At 31.9% G+C, this 17,178-nt stretch overlaps 1 protein-coding gene across 50 annotated transcripts in view; it reads right to left on the bottom strand.

Annotated features, from left to right (window-relative positions):
* The window catches only part of LOC134725749 (ankyrin-2-like), a 163,041-nt gene that overhangs the window by 104,695 nt on the left and 41,168 nt on the right, over nt 1–17,178 (bottom strand). For 49 of the 50 annotated variants that reach the window (XM_063589866.1, XM_063589825.1, XM_063589816.1 and 46 more), the window contains 14 exons: nt 16,727–16,825; nt 16,381–16,479; nt 15,976–16,074; nt 15,075–15,173; nt 14,357–14,455; nt 13,613–13,711; nt 12,789–12,986; nt 9,196–9,393; nt 8,766–8,963; nt 6,880–6,978; nt 2,662–2,760; nt 1,726–1,824; nt 1,029–1,127; nt 554–652 (listed from right to left, as the gene is read on the bottom strand). In XM_063589866.1, coding sequence (XP_063445936.1) covers nt 554–652; nt 1,029–1,127; nt 1,726–1,824; nt 2,662–2,760; nt 6,880–6,978; nt 8,766–8,963; nt 9,196–9,393; nt 12,789–12,986; nt 13,613–13,711; nt 14,357–14,455; nt 15,075–15,173; nt 15,976–16,074; nt 16,381–16,479; nt 16,727–16,825 — 1,683 coding nt within the window. Of the gene's footprint in view, nt 1–553; nt 653–1,028; nt 1,128–1,725; nt 1,825–2,661; nt 2,761–6,879; nt 6,979–8,765; nt 8,964–9,195; nt 9,394–12,788; nt 12,987–13,612; nt 13,712–14,356; nt 14,456–15,074; nt 15,174–15,862; nt 15,955–15,975; nt 16,075–16,380; nt 16,480–16,726; nt 16,826–17,178 lie in introns of those variants that run through there. The other variant, XM_063589852.1, reaches the window with a different exon arrangement.

Raw genomic sequence — 17,178 nt, forward strand, 5'->3', positions numbered from 1 at the left:
GATTGGTAAGACAAGACACTTTCCTATCCTCAGTAAATTATCAGTGTTCTAAATTATTAATTTTAATACCATCATACTAGGGGAGATAATTCTATCATAAACTGAAGATAGTTTTTGTTTAGATTTAGATCATTGTCAGAATTTTTTCTGTAGAGGTTTGGATCAAAACACATTTTTAACACCTCATATGGAAATCTCCTGTCACCCCATCTTATTTTCCCCTAAATTTAAGCAGTAATTTAATAATAACATAAGTTGAAATCCTGGTTTTTTTTCAGTATTATAGAGATTGGAAACTTGTATTTGATAACTTATTTACGCAATTTATTATTTTGATGCTTCGAAACATTTGATGTATCCAGCTTTCCACACAATAAAATTCAAGAAGAATAGAGAATGGAAATTGGAGATGTGTCAAAGAGACAACAACCATCAAAAGAATAGTAAACAGCCAAAGTTTATATCGATGAAGATACTCCCCAAATATGTGTCATGGACACTGAAATCAATATCAATACTTCGTACATAAAGAATGCATTTATGGCAAACTTACATTAGAAACAGCATTAGGTGAAGCCTTGTTTTTCAGCAAGAGATTAACAACTTGTACATGGCCTTGTTGAGCTGCCTGGTGTAGTGGTGTGTAGCCAAGCTATAATAAAAAGATAATATTTTATGAATTAATTGCAATTTGACATCACATAACTTAATTTGAAATGATTATTTTCATCGTGTGAAATAAACCAGTCAAAAAAGATTAATAACTCATTTTAGAACAACAAGATGTATTATTTTTTTTTCATTCAACTTTTAATTTCTAATTCACTATTCAATCCTCATGGTTTACATTTTTATAACTCAATCTGAAAATTACACATATTAGAATTAAAAAAAAGAGAACTAGGAATAACACTGGTAATCAAAAGAAACTTTACAATTGAAGATACAAATTATTTTACATGAATTTAAAAAAAAAAAGAAATTCACTAAATTAGACTGAATATTGATAAAACATAGTAGTAACTCACCTTGGTGGTAGCACTGACAGAAGCTTCATGTTCCAAGAGGAAGCGAACCATGTTAATCTGTCCAAAGTGACATGAGGTGTGTAAAGGGGTGTATCCAGCCTAAAATAAAGATAATATAGACATTATTTCTCATCTTTTTGTAGAAAATATCTTAAAACATTGGTAATCATGATTATAAAGACAAACTTCACAACAATCAAACTTCACAACAATCAAACTTCAAATCTTTATTCTTACTTCAACATTTTCTTAATTTCCTCAATAGGCCTTAAAAGCCTAATAGTATGGACAGTGGTATCAGATGACATAGTCATTATAACAGTATACACATCTATTTAGAACTCAATATACAACTGAATCCACAAAAAATTTAACTTTCTGCATCAAAGCAGTAATCTCTTCCAAATTTTTAGAATTTTTCTTAAAACATAATTAAGGAGCAGACTAATTTGTAAATATGATTGACAAAAAAAAATTATATCTGTACTTTATGACATCTAAAGAAGTCTCACTGAGGTCATTTGCCAGAACTAATGTAATAGATATTTACAAACATATCATTTATATCTTTATTTACTCAATGAATTTAAGAGGTTTAATTCCAGCACAAACAGGTTTTCTACATCTTGCATCACACCATACAAACCTATAAAAATCATTCTGACAGATTTGACAATAATTGTAATATATCACCCACCTTAGTTTGTGGGTCAATTTCTGAGCCATACTTGACCAATACTTCAGCAACATTGACTTTGTCTTCTTGAGCAGCAAGATGCATTGGTGTTAATCCATTCTAAAAATAGAAAAGGGGGAAAGATATAGAGACATATTAACTGATGATAAATCTTAAATAGGAATTCACAATTATAAATGAGATGTTAAAGTTATTACTGGTACAAACAAAACAAAGCTTTTCATATTATGTTTGTTTTTGGTATCAACATTAGTGTAACTGTATCTTTAACTATGGAATTACCGCAGAAAAAGTATTGAGTAAGTTTGATTTTTGCTAATGGAAAGTTAAGTGTATAAAGACAATCGCTAACTAGTAAGATTTCTTACAACTTACATGAGCTTTTGACACCAGCAGTATAGTTATAATAATTTAAGTTTGACAATAACTTAATTGAGCTATGTCACCAACATTAGATTTGTAATAACCCAGGTTTGACTGTAACTTAAGTGAGCATTGGCACCAACATTAGATTTGTAATAAGCTAGGTTTGACTGTAACTTATGTGAGCTTTGGCTACAACATTAGATTTGTAATAACCCAGGTTTGACTGTAACTTACATGAGCATTGGCACCAACATTAGATTTGTAATAACCAAGGTTTGACTGTAACTTACGTGAGCATTGGCACCAACATTAGATTTGTAATAACCCAGGTTTGACTGTAACTTACATGAGCATTGGCACCAACATTAGATTTGTAATAAGCCAGGTTTGACTGTAACTTACATGAGCATTGGCAACAACATTAGATTTGTAATAAGCCAGGTTTGACTGTAACTTACGTGAGCTTAGGCACCAACATTAGATTTGTAATAACCCAGGTTTGACTGTAACTTACATGAGCTTTGGTACCAACATTAGATTTGTAATAAGCCAGGTTTGACTGTAACTTACATGAGCTTTGGCACCAACATTAGATTTGTGTTCTAGTAGAAGAGATACCATGTCTGTGTGACCTTCTTGTGCAGCTAAGTGAAGAGGTGAGAAACCATTCTGTAAACAAATGTCATAAAATATTAGTAATTATCAAAATGTGTGTGAGCACTGAAGGAAAAAAAATGCATTCATTTAACAGTGGGAACCAAAATCAAACATTGCATTGTATAAAGCATTGGAAGGCAAAGCTGTGGATTTTTTAATTCTAAGTATGGGCAAAGGAAGATAACTCTAACTTTAAACATTACTAATCATACAACATGCACAATTTAAGTAATGTTCTTTATAAGTATGGTTATACACATTCACATCATGTGAATTTGAGTCTGTACATGTAATTCATTGAAAAATTTCTTGAATGATTAGGATGTATAAAAACTAGAGGCTCTAAAGAGCCTGTGTCGCTCACCTTGGTCTATGTGCATATTAAACAAAGGACACAAATGGATTCATGACAAAATTGTATTTTGGTGATGGTGATGTGTTTGAAGTTCTTACTTTACTGAACGATTTTGCTTCTTACAATTATATCTATCATGAACTTTGCCCATTAGTAACAGAGAACTATATTTGGTAAAAATTTACATAAATTTACCAAATTAATGAAAATTGTGAAAAATTGACTGTAAAGGGCAATAACTCCTTAAAGGGTCAATTGACCATTTAGGTCATGTTGACTTATTTGTAGATCTTACTTTGGTGAACATTATTGCTGTTTACAGTTTATCACTATCTATAATAGTATTCAAGATAACCAAAAACGGCAAAATTTCTTTATAAATTACCAATTGGAGGGCAGCAACCCAACAACCAGTTGTCCAATTCATCTGAAAAATTCAGGGCAGATAGATATTGACTTGGTTAACAATTTAACTTCCTGTCAGATTTGCTCTAGATGCTTTGGTTTCATAGTTATAAGCAAAAAACTGCATTTTACCCCTATGTTCTATTTTTAGCCGTGGCGGCCATCTTGGTTGAATGGCCAGGTCATCGGACACATTTTTCAAAGTAGATACCCCAAAGATGATTGTGGCCTAGTAGTTTCTGTGCAGATTTTGTAAAAGATTACTTAGATTTATGAAAAATGGTTAAAGATTGACTATAAAGGGCAATAACTCCTAAAGGGGTCAACTGACCATTTTGGTCATGTTGACTTATTTGTAGATCTTACTTTGCTGAACATTATTGCTGTTTACAATTTATCTCTATCTATAATAATATTCAAGATAATAACCAAAAACAGCAAAATTTCCTCAAAATTACCAATTCAGGGGCAGCAACCCAACAACCGATTGACCGATTCATCTGAAAATTTCAGGGCAGATAATTCTTGACCTGATTAACATTTTTATCCCATGTCAGATTTCCTCAAAATGCTTTGGTTTTTGATTTATAAGCCAAAAACTGCATTTTACCCCTATGTTCTATTTTTAGCGGTGACGGCCATCTTGGTTGGTTGACCAGGTCACGCCACACATTTTTTAAACTAGATACCCCAAAGATGATTGCGGCCAAGTTTGGATTAATTTGGCAAAGTAGTTTCAGAGGAGAAGATTTTTGTAAAAGATTACTTTAATTTACGAAAAATGGTTAAAAATTGACTATAAAGGGCAATTACTCCTAAACGGGTCAACTGACCATTTTGGTCATGTTGACTTATTTGTAGATCTTACTTTGCTGAACATTATTGTGGTTTACAGTTTATCTCTATCTATAATAATATTCAAGATAATAACCAAAAACAGCAAAATTTCCTCAAAATTACCAATTCAGGGGCAGCAACCCAACAACCAATTGACCGATTCATCTGAAAATTTAAGGGCAGATAGATCTTGACCTGATAAACATTTTTATCCCATGTCAGATTTCCTCAAAATGCTTTTTTTTGAGTTATAAGCCAAAAACTGCATTTTACCCCTTTGTTCTATTTTTAGCCGTGGCGGCCATCTTGGTTGGTTGACCAGGTCACGCCACACATTTTTTAAACTAGATACCCCAAAGATGATTGTGGCCAAGTTTGGATTAATTTGGCCAAGTAGTTTCAGAGGAGAAGATTTTTGTAAAAGATTACTTTAATTAACGAAAAATGGTTAAAAATTGACTATAAAGGGCAATAACTCCTAAACGGGTCAACTGACCATTTTGGTCATGTTGACTTATTTGTAGATCTTACTTTGCTGAACATTATTGCTGTTTACAGTTTATCTCTAACTATAATAATATTCAAGATAATAACCAAAAACAGCAAAATTTCTTCAAAATTACCAATTCAGGGGCAGCAACCCAACAACCGATTGACCGATTCATCTGAAAATTTCAGGGCAGATAGATCTTGACCTGATAAACATTTTTACCCATTGTCAGATTTGCTCTAAATGCTTTGGTTTTTGAGTTATAAGCCAAAAACTGCATTTTACCCCTATGTTCTATTTTTAGCCGTGGCGGCCATCTTGGTTGGTTGACCGGGTCACGCCACACATTTTTTAAACTAGATACCCCAATGATGATTGTGGCCAAGTTTGGTTTGATTTGGCCCAGTAGTTTCAGAGGAGAAGATTTTTGTAAAAGTTAACGACGACGGACGACGACGGACGACGCCGGACGCCGGACGCCAAGTGATGAGAAAAGCTCACTTGGCCCTTCGGGCCAGGTGAGCTAAAAATGTGCTAAATGCGCTGTGTTTCATCTCAAAATTAGGAAAATGTTCTAGAATATTGAACTATTAGGCCAGACACATAAGGATTTTTAAATCACTGTTATTTATATATACTCTTAAAAAACCTTTATAAATAGTTACTTATACTTGTACATATTGAAACAGAATGGAGCCAGATATTGTTTTGATATTCACTTTTAATCAGGGTTTCCGCTGGCGGTCGCCATTTTCGCAATTTGCGAAAAAATAATAATTGTGGCGATAAAAATTCGTCATTTGCGAAAGAATTTGGCGAAAGAAATATATAGAACGATTTATTTTCCTCCATCTTGTTTATTTACTTTTTTCGAGTTTCTCGGACTTTACCCGATTAGACAATACTCGGAATTCACCTTGACCTCATTAAGGTTTGGATAGAAAATCAATAATCAGCTGATTGCATTTTATAGCTATCGACAACAAAGGACTATATTTATAAAGGTGTTGATTAAATTGTTTGACAAAATGATATGGTTAAATGGCTTCTGCTTAATGTCACATACAGAATTTGTTTACCACTTTGCGACGCACGTGTTTGAAGCAAACTTTTGACGTCTCCTCCGCTTTTTAAGATAGTTTAGAAAAGAAAGCTGTTGTTGTGACGAAAAATGTCCAAAAGCAAGAAAAATCTCGGATTTAAAACTTTAATTATCCTTTGACTTAAATATCGGTTATTGATTAGGAAGACGTTTTTAAAGTCGTTTGAGTGACACACGTGTTTCAAACCTAGTTTTACGTCTCAACTTTTTCATTTACGATGGTCAAGAAAAGAAAACTGTCGTTATGAAGAAATCTATCCGAAAGGTTGGCTCGAATGAGAGTAGCCCTTCAATGTAATGACTACACATGATACGAGGGATCAATTTCATGTGATAAAAGCCTTTGTTTTGTTGTAAAAAAAACCTTCTAAGTACAAAAGGGAACATCAGTATTTTTCTTTTAAAGAAACTGTCCCTACGAACTATACTGGTATTATATAATCAAAACATGTCCATTAAGTTTGTTATATTCCAGGACGTATATCTTCTTTATTATTAAAAGTATAGTGGCCCAATCAATTAGAAAAGTTGTTTAAAACACAATGAATAGTTTTCCCTTTTAAATTAAAAAAATCTGTTGTTTTAAAGTATATTTTTAGTGTTTATTCATTAACATGTAAACTTTAAAATAAGTTTGAGAGCATAATCATAGACACAATGGGCAAAATCATCTTATTTAAGGAAAAGGGGGGGGGGGTTAGAAAAACATGTAAATTTTAAACGAAAAATATAGTTATGTTATTTGGCAAAAAAAATAATAAAGTGGCGAAAAATATATTGTTTTGGCGAAAGAGGTGGCGAAAAAAATAATTGACCCAGGGGAAACCCTGCTTTGAATAGTTTAACTATTTTGTATTCTTTGATGAAGTTTTAGGTAGAAATCATACCTACTTCATATCTAAAACTTTAAAAAAGCCATAAACTCTTTAGAAATGAGTATACCTTTGATTCTGCATTAGGATCAGCATTGAACTCCAGTAGTGTAGTAGCTATGTCCATCTGGTTCTTCTTGGCAGCTATGTGTAGAGGGGTATAGCCATTCTGAAATAATATCAACCATCATATACAATAGTCATTTTTTATTCATGGGTTAAAGAAAGCTTGCATGTTCGTTGATATTTTTATTTCCTGGTTTTGTCAAAGTCTGCATACTAGCCTATGTAAAATCTATCATTATTGAAACATTCAATTTTGTGGTTCATATGTATCCATGAAATCCTAAAAAAATTGGTATGCAACAAAAAATATTGAATCCACAGTACAGTAAAAATTAGAAAAGTATAAATAGATTTAATGAAAGTACAATTTAATTTCGTAAAAAATATTCTAAATTGTATCATTTATTGGTTCAAGTGTATATAAAGATTAAAGCTGTAGAATAATACTATGTTTCATTATAACAAAACCTGACCTTATACAAAGGGAGATAATACACATAATTATACCTTAGCTGTGCAATGTGGTGATGCCTTGTGGTCCAACAGTAGAAAAGCTACATTAGAATGATTGTAATTTGTAGCCACATGTATAAAGGGAGATAATACACATAATTATACCTTAGCTGTACAATGTGGTGATGCCTTGTGGTCCAACAGTAGAAAAGCTACATTAGAATGATTGTAATGTGTAGCAACATGTATAAAGGGAGATAATACACATACCTTAGCTGTACAATGTGGTGATGCCTTGTGGTCCAACAGTAGAAAAGCTACATTAGAATGATTGTAATGTGTAGCCACATGTATAAAGGGAGATAATACACATACCTTAGCTGTGTAATGTGGTGATGCCTTGTGGTCCAACAATAGAAAAGCTACATTAGAATGATTGTAATGTGTAGCCACGTGTATAAAGGAAGATAATACACATAATTATACCTTAGCTGTACAATGTGGTGATGCCTTGTGGTCCAACAGTAGAAAAGCTACATTAGAAAGATTGTAATGTGTAGCCACGTGTATAAAGGGAGATAATACACATACCTTAGCTGTACAATGTGGTGATGCCTTGTGGTCCAACAGTAGAAAAGCTATGTTAGAATGATTGTAATGTGTAGCCACGTGTATAAAGGGAGATAATACACATACCTTAGCTGTGCAATGTGGTGATGCCTTGTGGTCCAACAGTAGAAAAGCTACGTTAGAATGATTGTAATGTTTAGCCACGTGTATAAAGGGAGATAATACACATACCTTAGCTGTACAATGTAGTGATGCCTTGTGGTCCAACAGTAGAAAAGCTACATTAGAATGATTGTAATGTGTAGCCACATGTATAAAGGGAGATAATACACATACCTTAGCTGTACAATGTGGTGATGCCTTGTGGTCCAACAGTAGAAAAGCTACATTAGAATGATTGTAATGTGTAGCCACGTGTATAAAGGGAGATAATACACATAATTATACCTTAGCTGTGCAATGTGGTGATGCATTGTGGTCCAGCAGTAGAAAAGCTACGTTAGAATGATTGTAATGTGTAGCCACGTGTATAAAGGGAGATAATACACATACCTTAGCTGTGCAATGTGGTGATGCCTTGTGGTCCAACAGTAGAAAAGCTACGTTAGAATGATTGTAATGTGTAGCCACGTGTATAAAGGGAGATAATACACATACCTTAGCTGTACAATGTGGTGATGCCTAGTGGTCCAACAGTAGAAAAGCTACATTAGAATGATTGTCATGTGTAGCCACGTGTATAAAGGGAGATAATACACATACCTTAGCTGTACAATGTGGTGATGCCTTGTGGTCCAACAGTAGAAAACCTACGTTAGAATGATTGTAATGTGTAGCCACGTGTATAAAGGGAGATAATACACATACCTTAGCTGTACAATGTGGTGATGCCTTGTGGTCCAACAGTAGAAAAGCTACGTTAGAATGATTGTAATGTGTAGCCACATGTAGAGGGGTCAGACCATTCTTTCCTTGTACATCTGGATTAGCTCCCTTTTGTAGGAGTAGACTGGCAACTTTAATATTTCCATATTTGGCTGCAATATGCAGTGGAGTGAATCCTTTCTGTAAAAAAAAAAAATTTATTTGTTAGAATAATTGTTGTCAGGTTTATTCTTAATCAAATAAATGATTGTTATTTAAATTTCTGTTTAAAGACACTTACTAATGGAGGTTACTTTCTGCTGTTTTGTGGCCATTACATAAAAATTTGTCTGTATATGGAAATAATGTGTAATTCTCAATCATTTGACTAATTTTGTTACTTTTTATACACCTGAGTGGTCTTCAGACATACCTTAGTAGTAAGTCCATGTGACGCTCCATGATCCAACAAAACAGAAGCTACTTCTTCATTTCCTTCCTTAGCAGCAATGTGTAATGGTGTGTATAAATCCTTGGTGACAGCGTCAGCGTTGGCTCCGTGTTGTAACAGTAAAGTCACATTGTCAACATTACCCAGTCTGGCTGCTATATGGAGAGGTGTTTGTTGTTCCTGCAAAATAATCAAATATTTGTTACAGATGTTAAAAAGAAATAAACAATTTGACTTCTTTATTCTTTAGTTGGTCTATTTTGGAACAAAAATCCATTTTTGTTATATTTGTGTAGATATCACTTAGGCAATCACAGAAAAGTTAAAAAAAAAAATAAAAAAACACTATTTCCAACATTGATTGACCCTTGAATACTGTAAATTCAGAAATTTTTGCAATGTTTTTATCACTCTGAAAAATGCGACAGAGTTAAAATCGCACTAATTTAAACTCGCATTTTGATTTTTTTTCTCAATAACGCAAAAAATTAAATCGCATTTTAGTTTAAAATGACAAAATTGCGATAATAAATGCAAGCAATATTTTCTGAATTTACAGTAAATAAAAAATGTTCAGTAAAACGCAGTATTTGCTGAGTGTATATAATCATTTTGTTTATGGTTACAAAAAGCAAAAAATTACAACTAATTTATTTTCAAATTCCATGTTATGAAACAGATGCTTTATAAAGCCAAATTGGCATAGCACGGTTTGAGCATGTTAAAAAGTAGGATTAGTTATAAAGTAAACACTAAAAGTAATGCTACAGAAAAATAAACTATTGTTTTAATTTTAAAATATATATTTGTTATTCTGAATAACAATTGAAATTTTCATATAACATAACCATGATACACTTTTATATAAGCTGAAAAAAAATCTACACATAAATATATTCTATTACATGAAGTATATTAGTAATTTCCATTTTTTTTGCACACATTTCTGTGTGGAAATGAATGTATATTTAAATTAGATCAGATTTATAATTATTTATATACCTATTTTGGAAACTAAATATATATGAAATTAACAGAAAAGTGAAATTAAAAGACTGTAAAAGACATATTGATATTTTTTAGTAAAAGGTAGTTTTGTCTTAGTTAGTCATGATCTTGTCTGAGTTGGGAATAGTTTTATCAACTATTGATACACAAAATGAAACAAAGACTATTTAAAAGGTCTTGTGACGATTTGGTCAATTTATGTATCATTATCTTAAAAAGATAATTTACTTGGAAAAAAGTGATTTAAAAACATGCAACACTTTAAATTCTACAAATAGTTGTAAAAGCATTAATTTTTCGCTGAAACAAATAGTGGCAGAATACTTACTATGATTGTTTTAGAGTTATAAACTTTTTTTTTTTAAATCTGTTGAAAAGTTATATAGTTCATTTAAAACCATTTCCACAAACAAATACTTTCTAAGGTAAAAACTAACACAATGACATGAAGCACAATTAAATGAATTCAAAATCCCTAATGTATTGAAATAACATTTTCTATTTATTGAACATTTGGAGACATTTTACTCAGCGAAAAATAATAACTTAATTACAATTCAGAATGTGTGTTTTATCATCACTAAAATTTCATGCATTTTGAAAGGCAGTAAAAGTACAATTATGTTGAGCAATAACTAGCTTTGCTTATTATGTCGGGAAGTTGCACATTTTGCAGACAGGATATTTTGTAATGTTTCGGGCTTGAAATATTTAACAATTTTTTGACATGAGAAATTGGAAGCAAGTGGTTAGGTTTAACAGAACTACAGGTTTTCTATACCTACATTTTCTATATAATATTTCTGAAAATAATATAATTATAACAACAGCATCAAACATTGGCTTATCACAAAGGGAAAGCTGTAATATGTGCAGACATATATCTGTAAATAAAAATTAGACCTGTTCTCTGCAATTCACCAAAAAATAAAAGATATTTTCAAATTGCATTTGAAACTTAGGAAGTATCCCCCATGACTTGATGTATAAAAGACCTGGTATCATGTATCAGTTTACAATAGTACCCTTGGGTAATGGCAATGACAACATTTTCAATCCTCTTACAATGATAAATTAAAACCTGGATATATTTTTTCAGAAAGTCTATCCCTAAAGATTTCCGAACAAATTAACAGACATAGAGATTCATGGAGGCAATACATCTAACATCTAGCAAATTAGCACAAACAGCTTTCCATGAGAAAATCAATAGATAACAATCCTATCACTTAATGACTAGATCTGATCAATATTGTCTACATTATTCAAACAATTTTATGACATACATATTAATGACAGTATCTGGATAATGAAGTTTACGTAATATTAGTGTATCCTGTTGTATAATACATTACCAGAAATGTCAATTACCAAAACATAATTTGTCTGGTGAACTGTCAGCTAGGGAGATATAAAAGTACAGTAATTATTTGTTTATACCTATGACATGAAAAATGGCTCCCAGGGTACAAGAATTATATTCTTATCTTATCAAGTAATTCTAAATACAAGAGGCTGATTAAATAATGGTTATGTCCAACTTTTTTTGCCTAATGTATTCCATTATACTGTCAATTCCTTGGAGTTAAATGTAAAATTTAGGGCCTTACAAAGTCCATACTGAATCATCTTATTGCACTAGGTGAAAAACACTGAGCAAGAATCTCTGTTCTACATTTCTAATTTCTTTTGGTACTTCCTCATTGGCGGATCCAGGGGGGGGTCCAGGGGTTGGAATCCCCCTTTTGTTGGCCGATCATTGCATTTGAATGGAGACATATAGTTGGAACCCCCACTTTGTCCTGGGTTGGGACCCCCTTTTTTAAATGGCTGGATCCACCCCTGTTCCTAATATAGTTTGTAAGTAGTGAAATGTAAGAATTGATGATAATAATGGTGTTTGTCTCACTAATTAAACTACTAAGGAGTAATTATCTTTGTCTCACTAATTAAACTACTAAGGAGTAATTATCATATTTCCAGAAACTAGAAATCAGCTATGAAAGGTTACCAGTTTGATTTAGGCATTGTTTAGTGAAACTTGCAGCATTCTGTATTTGGTCTGTACTATATGGAATTTCATGTTTGAATCTTGATGAATGAAAACAATGTATTTGTCTGGGCATTCAAATTTGTTTGAAGAGATTTAACAAGTTGGTACACAAGTAATACATATCTTCTTTTCACAAAAACTTAAAATTTGTCCTTACAACAGACTGAAACTGACTGTGCAAGCTTACATGACCTTTGAAATCTAAAGCTGAATTCATTGATTACTAATTGAACAGGCCAACTTGTATCTTTAAAATCGATTATAAAAACATGTTATGTTACAAAATCTGACAATATATTGATTTCCCTATATGTATTTGAAATTAAGATTCTAATTTTGATATTTTTACTTTCCATTAGCAATTACTTTTGTTTACAACTATTTTTACACTGCATCCCTATCTTTAAGAATACTCAATTCAAGAAAATGTTATCCACACCACAACACCAATCTAAGGGAAATGTATACAACATAAACCAATAGAGTCTTTATTATAGAGTACAATATATCTTACTCTAGCTCTTGCATCCACAGTGGCTCCATTTCTGAGTAAGATTCTGATGATGTCTGTCTGGTTAGCTCTGGCCGCTAGATGTAATGATGTCTCTCCACGGACCGTTGGATGGTCTGGACTGGCGTTGTTTTGGATCAGACTAATCACAATATTCATATGTCCCATAAAGGAGGCCACATGTAAAGGTGTTAGTCCAGACTACAAATACAATGATTACAGGTTATTGTAATGGAAAACAGGATACTTTAAAGGATTCACTGAGGGAGGTTGTAGCAGGTTCAATAAAAAAAAGAGGAATAAAGATTAAAAAGATAGACTATTTCATGAAAGTGTTTCTCTATTCTTATAGATAAAAGGGGGATGGGGTAATTTCCCATAAAGCATGTTATGACTACTTTAAGCATTTAAACTATGTACAATGCAATCAATTAGAATGTGAAAGTGAAATGTTGGTGAATATTTCTCAGAAAAAAACACCTATCATAAATGTAGAAAATTTGGATTCTTGTGAAAATTTCCAAAAAAGACAGTTTTCTTATATTTCATAAATTCATAACCTCTTTTAGTTATTATTTTTACAATTTTCAACCAAAAAAATTGTGTCCTGGGAAAAACTGGAACAATCCCTTGCTCTTTTTCTCTATTATGACATCACTGAATGTGATTTATCTATGAATTTTTACTTTTTCAAGAGCATTACAACAGGTGCCAAATAAGAGCATGACCTTTTTTCTCCTTTGAGGAACTAAACATGATCTTAACCCAACACAGAACATTTCTGTTAACAAAACAATGTGTTAACACGAGTGTGTAATGCTACTTACCTCAGTGGTAGCTTGTATTGATGCTCCATACTTCAGGAGAAGTTCAACAACCTTGATCCTGTTCTTCTTACAAGCAATGTGTAGTGGTGTGAATCCATTCTAAAATATCAATATCAGAATGTTATCGAACTGTAATGATACAATGTCATATAAACTCCCAAAATCAATCCAAACCTTCTTTTTGTGGACATAGACCTAATGTTAAAATTTCATAGATTTCTGTTTACTTATTCTAAAGTTATTGTGTGAAAACCAAGAAAAATGTAAAATTGTCACAATCAGAGTAGGATCCAATAAAAATTTTGTACTTCATATGAACATGTAAATGCATGGTTCATCTTCACCAATCAACTCACAAGAAATAATTATTGGAAAATTACAAATCAAAGAGTGAGATGTGAAAGTAACAAATCAGTCTTCAATTGGTTTTATTCCCTACGTCCGCCATATTTATTTTCTGGTTCATAGAATTGGCATAATTCTGGGCGTTGGTTGTATCTTAATTTCATATTCTGTCATGCCTTTAATAGCTAAGAATACAGATTATGTTTTGCTCATTGCTAAAGGAGACAGTGGTGTTAAATTGTTGACGTCCTTGTTCCTTTGGTCCCTAGTGGATATTTGCCTTACTAGAAATCAAACCACATATCTTTATTTTTCTATTGTACTAACCAGAGTAGAAACATTAGGGACATATTTTGTTCAATAATAAACATATAAAGTAGTTGAGCTGATTATACTGACCAGTGCTCTAGCATTAGGGTTACATTTCCTGTCCAGAAGTAATTTGGCTGTCTTTACATTACCACAGTGTCCAGCCACATGTAGTGGTGTCAGGTAGTCCTGTTAAATAAACAAATACTTGTCAACTTAAGGGCATACGATACAGTTACAGGGGAGGTAATGGCGTTGCTAACGTAAAATGTTATTTTCGCGATGTCAAACTATGACATATCGGGAAAAGATGCATTTTTCGACTAATTTTATCATTAAAACTGATTTAATTTGAAAACGAGTGCATGGACCCCTATTTTTTAAACTGTAAATAGTGCATTTGTTTTTATTTTGATAAATATACAGCAGAAAATCAAAACTGTATCATATGCCCACAAGACAAATCTCAAAATCACTATCCACTTATTCCAAACCTTGTCAGTTTAAGTCAATAATTTTTTTTATATACGCATGCTTTAGAGTTTTGTATAAAGTTTATCCTGTATATATTTAAGCATTTTAGTCTAGTCTAATACAATTCATAAAGATTTATATAAGATGAAGAAACATATGTAGGTAAATGATTATAAGAACATTAATATCTCATTTCAATGTCAAAATGTTTGAAGAAATCAGTTTAATGATTTATATGTGAATGTCAAGCTGCATATCAAGGGACATAACTGTACAATTATATCTAACACAAAAGTATGTCTGTGCACAATAAATATAATCAGCAATAACTTACCACAGTGACATCATCAACTGGAGCTTTGTGGTATAACAGTAGTCTGGCACAGTCCATGTGATCACCTTGTGCTGCCATGTGCAAGGGAGTTAACCCATTCTGAAAAGAAAAAAACAAATAAATGTCAATGTAATTGCTTACTGAATGGATAAAAAAGTAACTCTGTAACAAACGTCTTAACTTGGTTAAAGATATTCTAAAAGCCAATAAACTATCAATAAAATTTAATCTCTATTAGAAATATCATCAGAGTAAAATGAAATAATCATAATTCTTCATTGATAAAACTGAGATAATGTATTCTAATGCAACATGGTTTGTAACGTTCATTTTGATTGGATCACAAATTTTCATGGCATCAATTCACAATTGACGTATGACAGGTTTTGATTGTGTGATTTGGTGTTGTTTTCTGTTGGTTTCATTAGAACAGAGATAACAATATTGAATTTTAAGTTCAGACAACATCAATTGGTGATTTAATAGTCGCAATACACGTTTACTGGCGACACTAATGCCAGTAAACTTAATTTGTGATCATCAAATCACCAATTGATGTTGTAGCTTAAAATACAATATAGTTATCTCCTTAATCTAAGGAGTTTAGAACTTACCCCCAAAATTAAATAAACAGAATAAAACGATAAATATAGATACAAAATTTCTATCTGTAAACAATGAACAAATTTTATCTTGATACAACAAATTATGGAGGATCAAAATAAGTGAGTGTTATTAGATACTTACAATCCTTTCTCATCAACTTTGGGACTTTGTTTTGTATTTACCTTAGTTGTAGAAGATTTTGGTGCTCCTCTTTTCAGTAAAGTATCCCCAACATTTCATGGCCACTTCTAGCTGAACAATGAAGGGGAGATAAAAGACTATATTTTGTATTTACCTTAGTTGTAGAAGATTTCGGTGCTCCTCTTTCCAGTAAAGTATCCACAACCATTTCATGTCCACTTCTAGCTGAACAATGAAGGGGAGATAATCCATCCTAAACACACACAAAAATAATGAACAGTTATTTCAAAATGTTTGCAATTCACATAATTCTAAAAAAAAAATTAGACATCAAGGGGAGATAACTTACTCTCTCATGGTAAGTTGTCTAATTTGCAATCATACCAAATCTTCTTTTTTTTTCATATCATCAGATTTTCAACACATCTTCTAGGAAATTACCATTTGTAAATTAAAACAAATGTGGTTACTTTTATCACTAAACAACTGTTACCCCTATGTAAGGTACAACTGGTACAACAATTTGTTCATATAAACACATTGAGGGGAGATAACTTACTCTAGTTTTTTCATCAATAACAGCTTTGTTGTCTAGCAGTAAAGTAACCATCTTGTCCTTGCCCCATCTGGATGCTACATGGAGTGGAGTAATGTTGTTCTGTAATTATAATTATATCGTTCAGTTAAGTCAACAGAATATTTTGCAATTTCTACTGCATAAATGACACACATGAGTACTCTTTGTCCAGTTTCTTTAAGAAAACTAAGATATAAGGTACATTTTAAGATAAAACAGTCGGAGTATTTCAAGGAACACACAAACATTCAAAATATCAAAATCAAATCTTTGAAAATATAACTCAATTGCCATTTTCAAACTTTGAATAAATTAATTAGCTACTGACCTTGGCTCTAAAATTGACATCTGCACCTTTAGAAATCAAAAGTGTTGCTACGTTTATGTTGCCATAGTGAGCAGCAATATGTAAAGGTGTAAATCCACTCTGAAAAAAATTTGAAAGATGTACATTGATTTATGTTTCTTACACAACCTACTTGACAAGCAAATATTATATTATTAATACACTTATTAGTACTTAAAAAAGTATTGATCTCATAATACAGATGGTACCAGTTACTAGAAATTTTTTGTTCATCAAATAATTCATACTTCAATATTCTGATATTGTGTTACTTTGTTACCTTAACTTTAAATGTAGAAATATTCATTCAATCTCAAGAAATAAAAATTTGCATAAATTAGTTTATAAGCTACCAACAATTTTTAGTGCTTTTCACAACACATTGTCAGTTTAAACGCTGCATTATAAGTAACTGTTGCCATAAAAAATATCAG

The sequence above is a fragment of the Mytilus trossulus genome, chromosome 7, assembly GCF_036588685.1.
Source record: "Mytilus trossulus isolate FHL-02 chromosome 7, PNRI_Mtr1.1.1.hap1, whole genome shotgun sequence".
In the NCBI taxonomy this organism is placed as follows: domain Eukaryota; kingdom Metazoa; phylum Mollusca; class Bivalvia; order Mytilida; family Mytilidae; genus Mytilus; species Mytilus trossulus.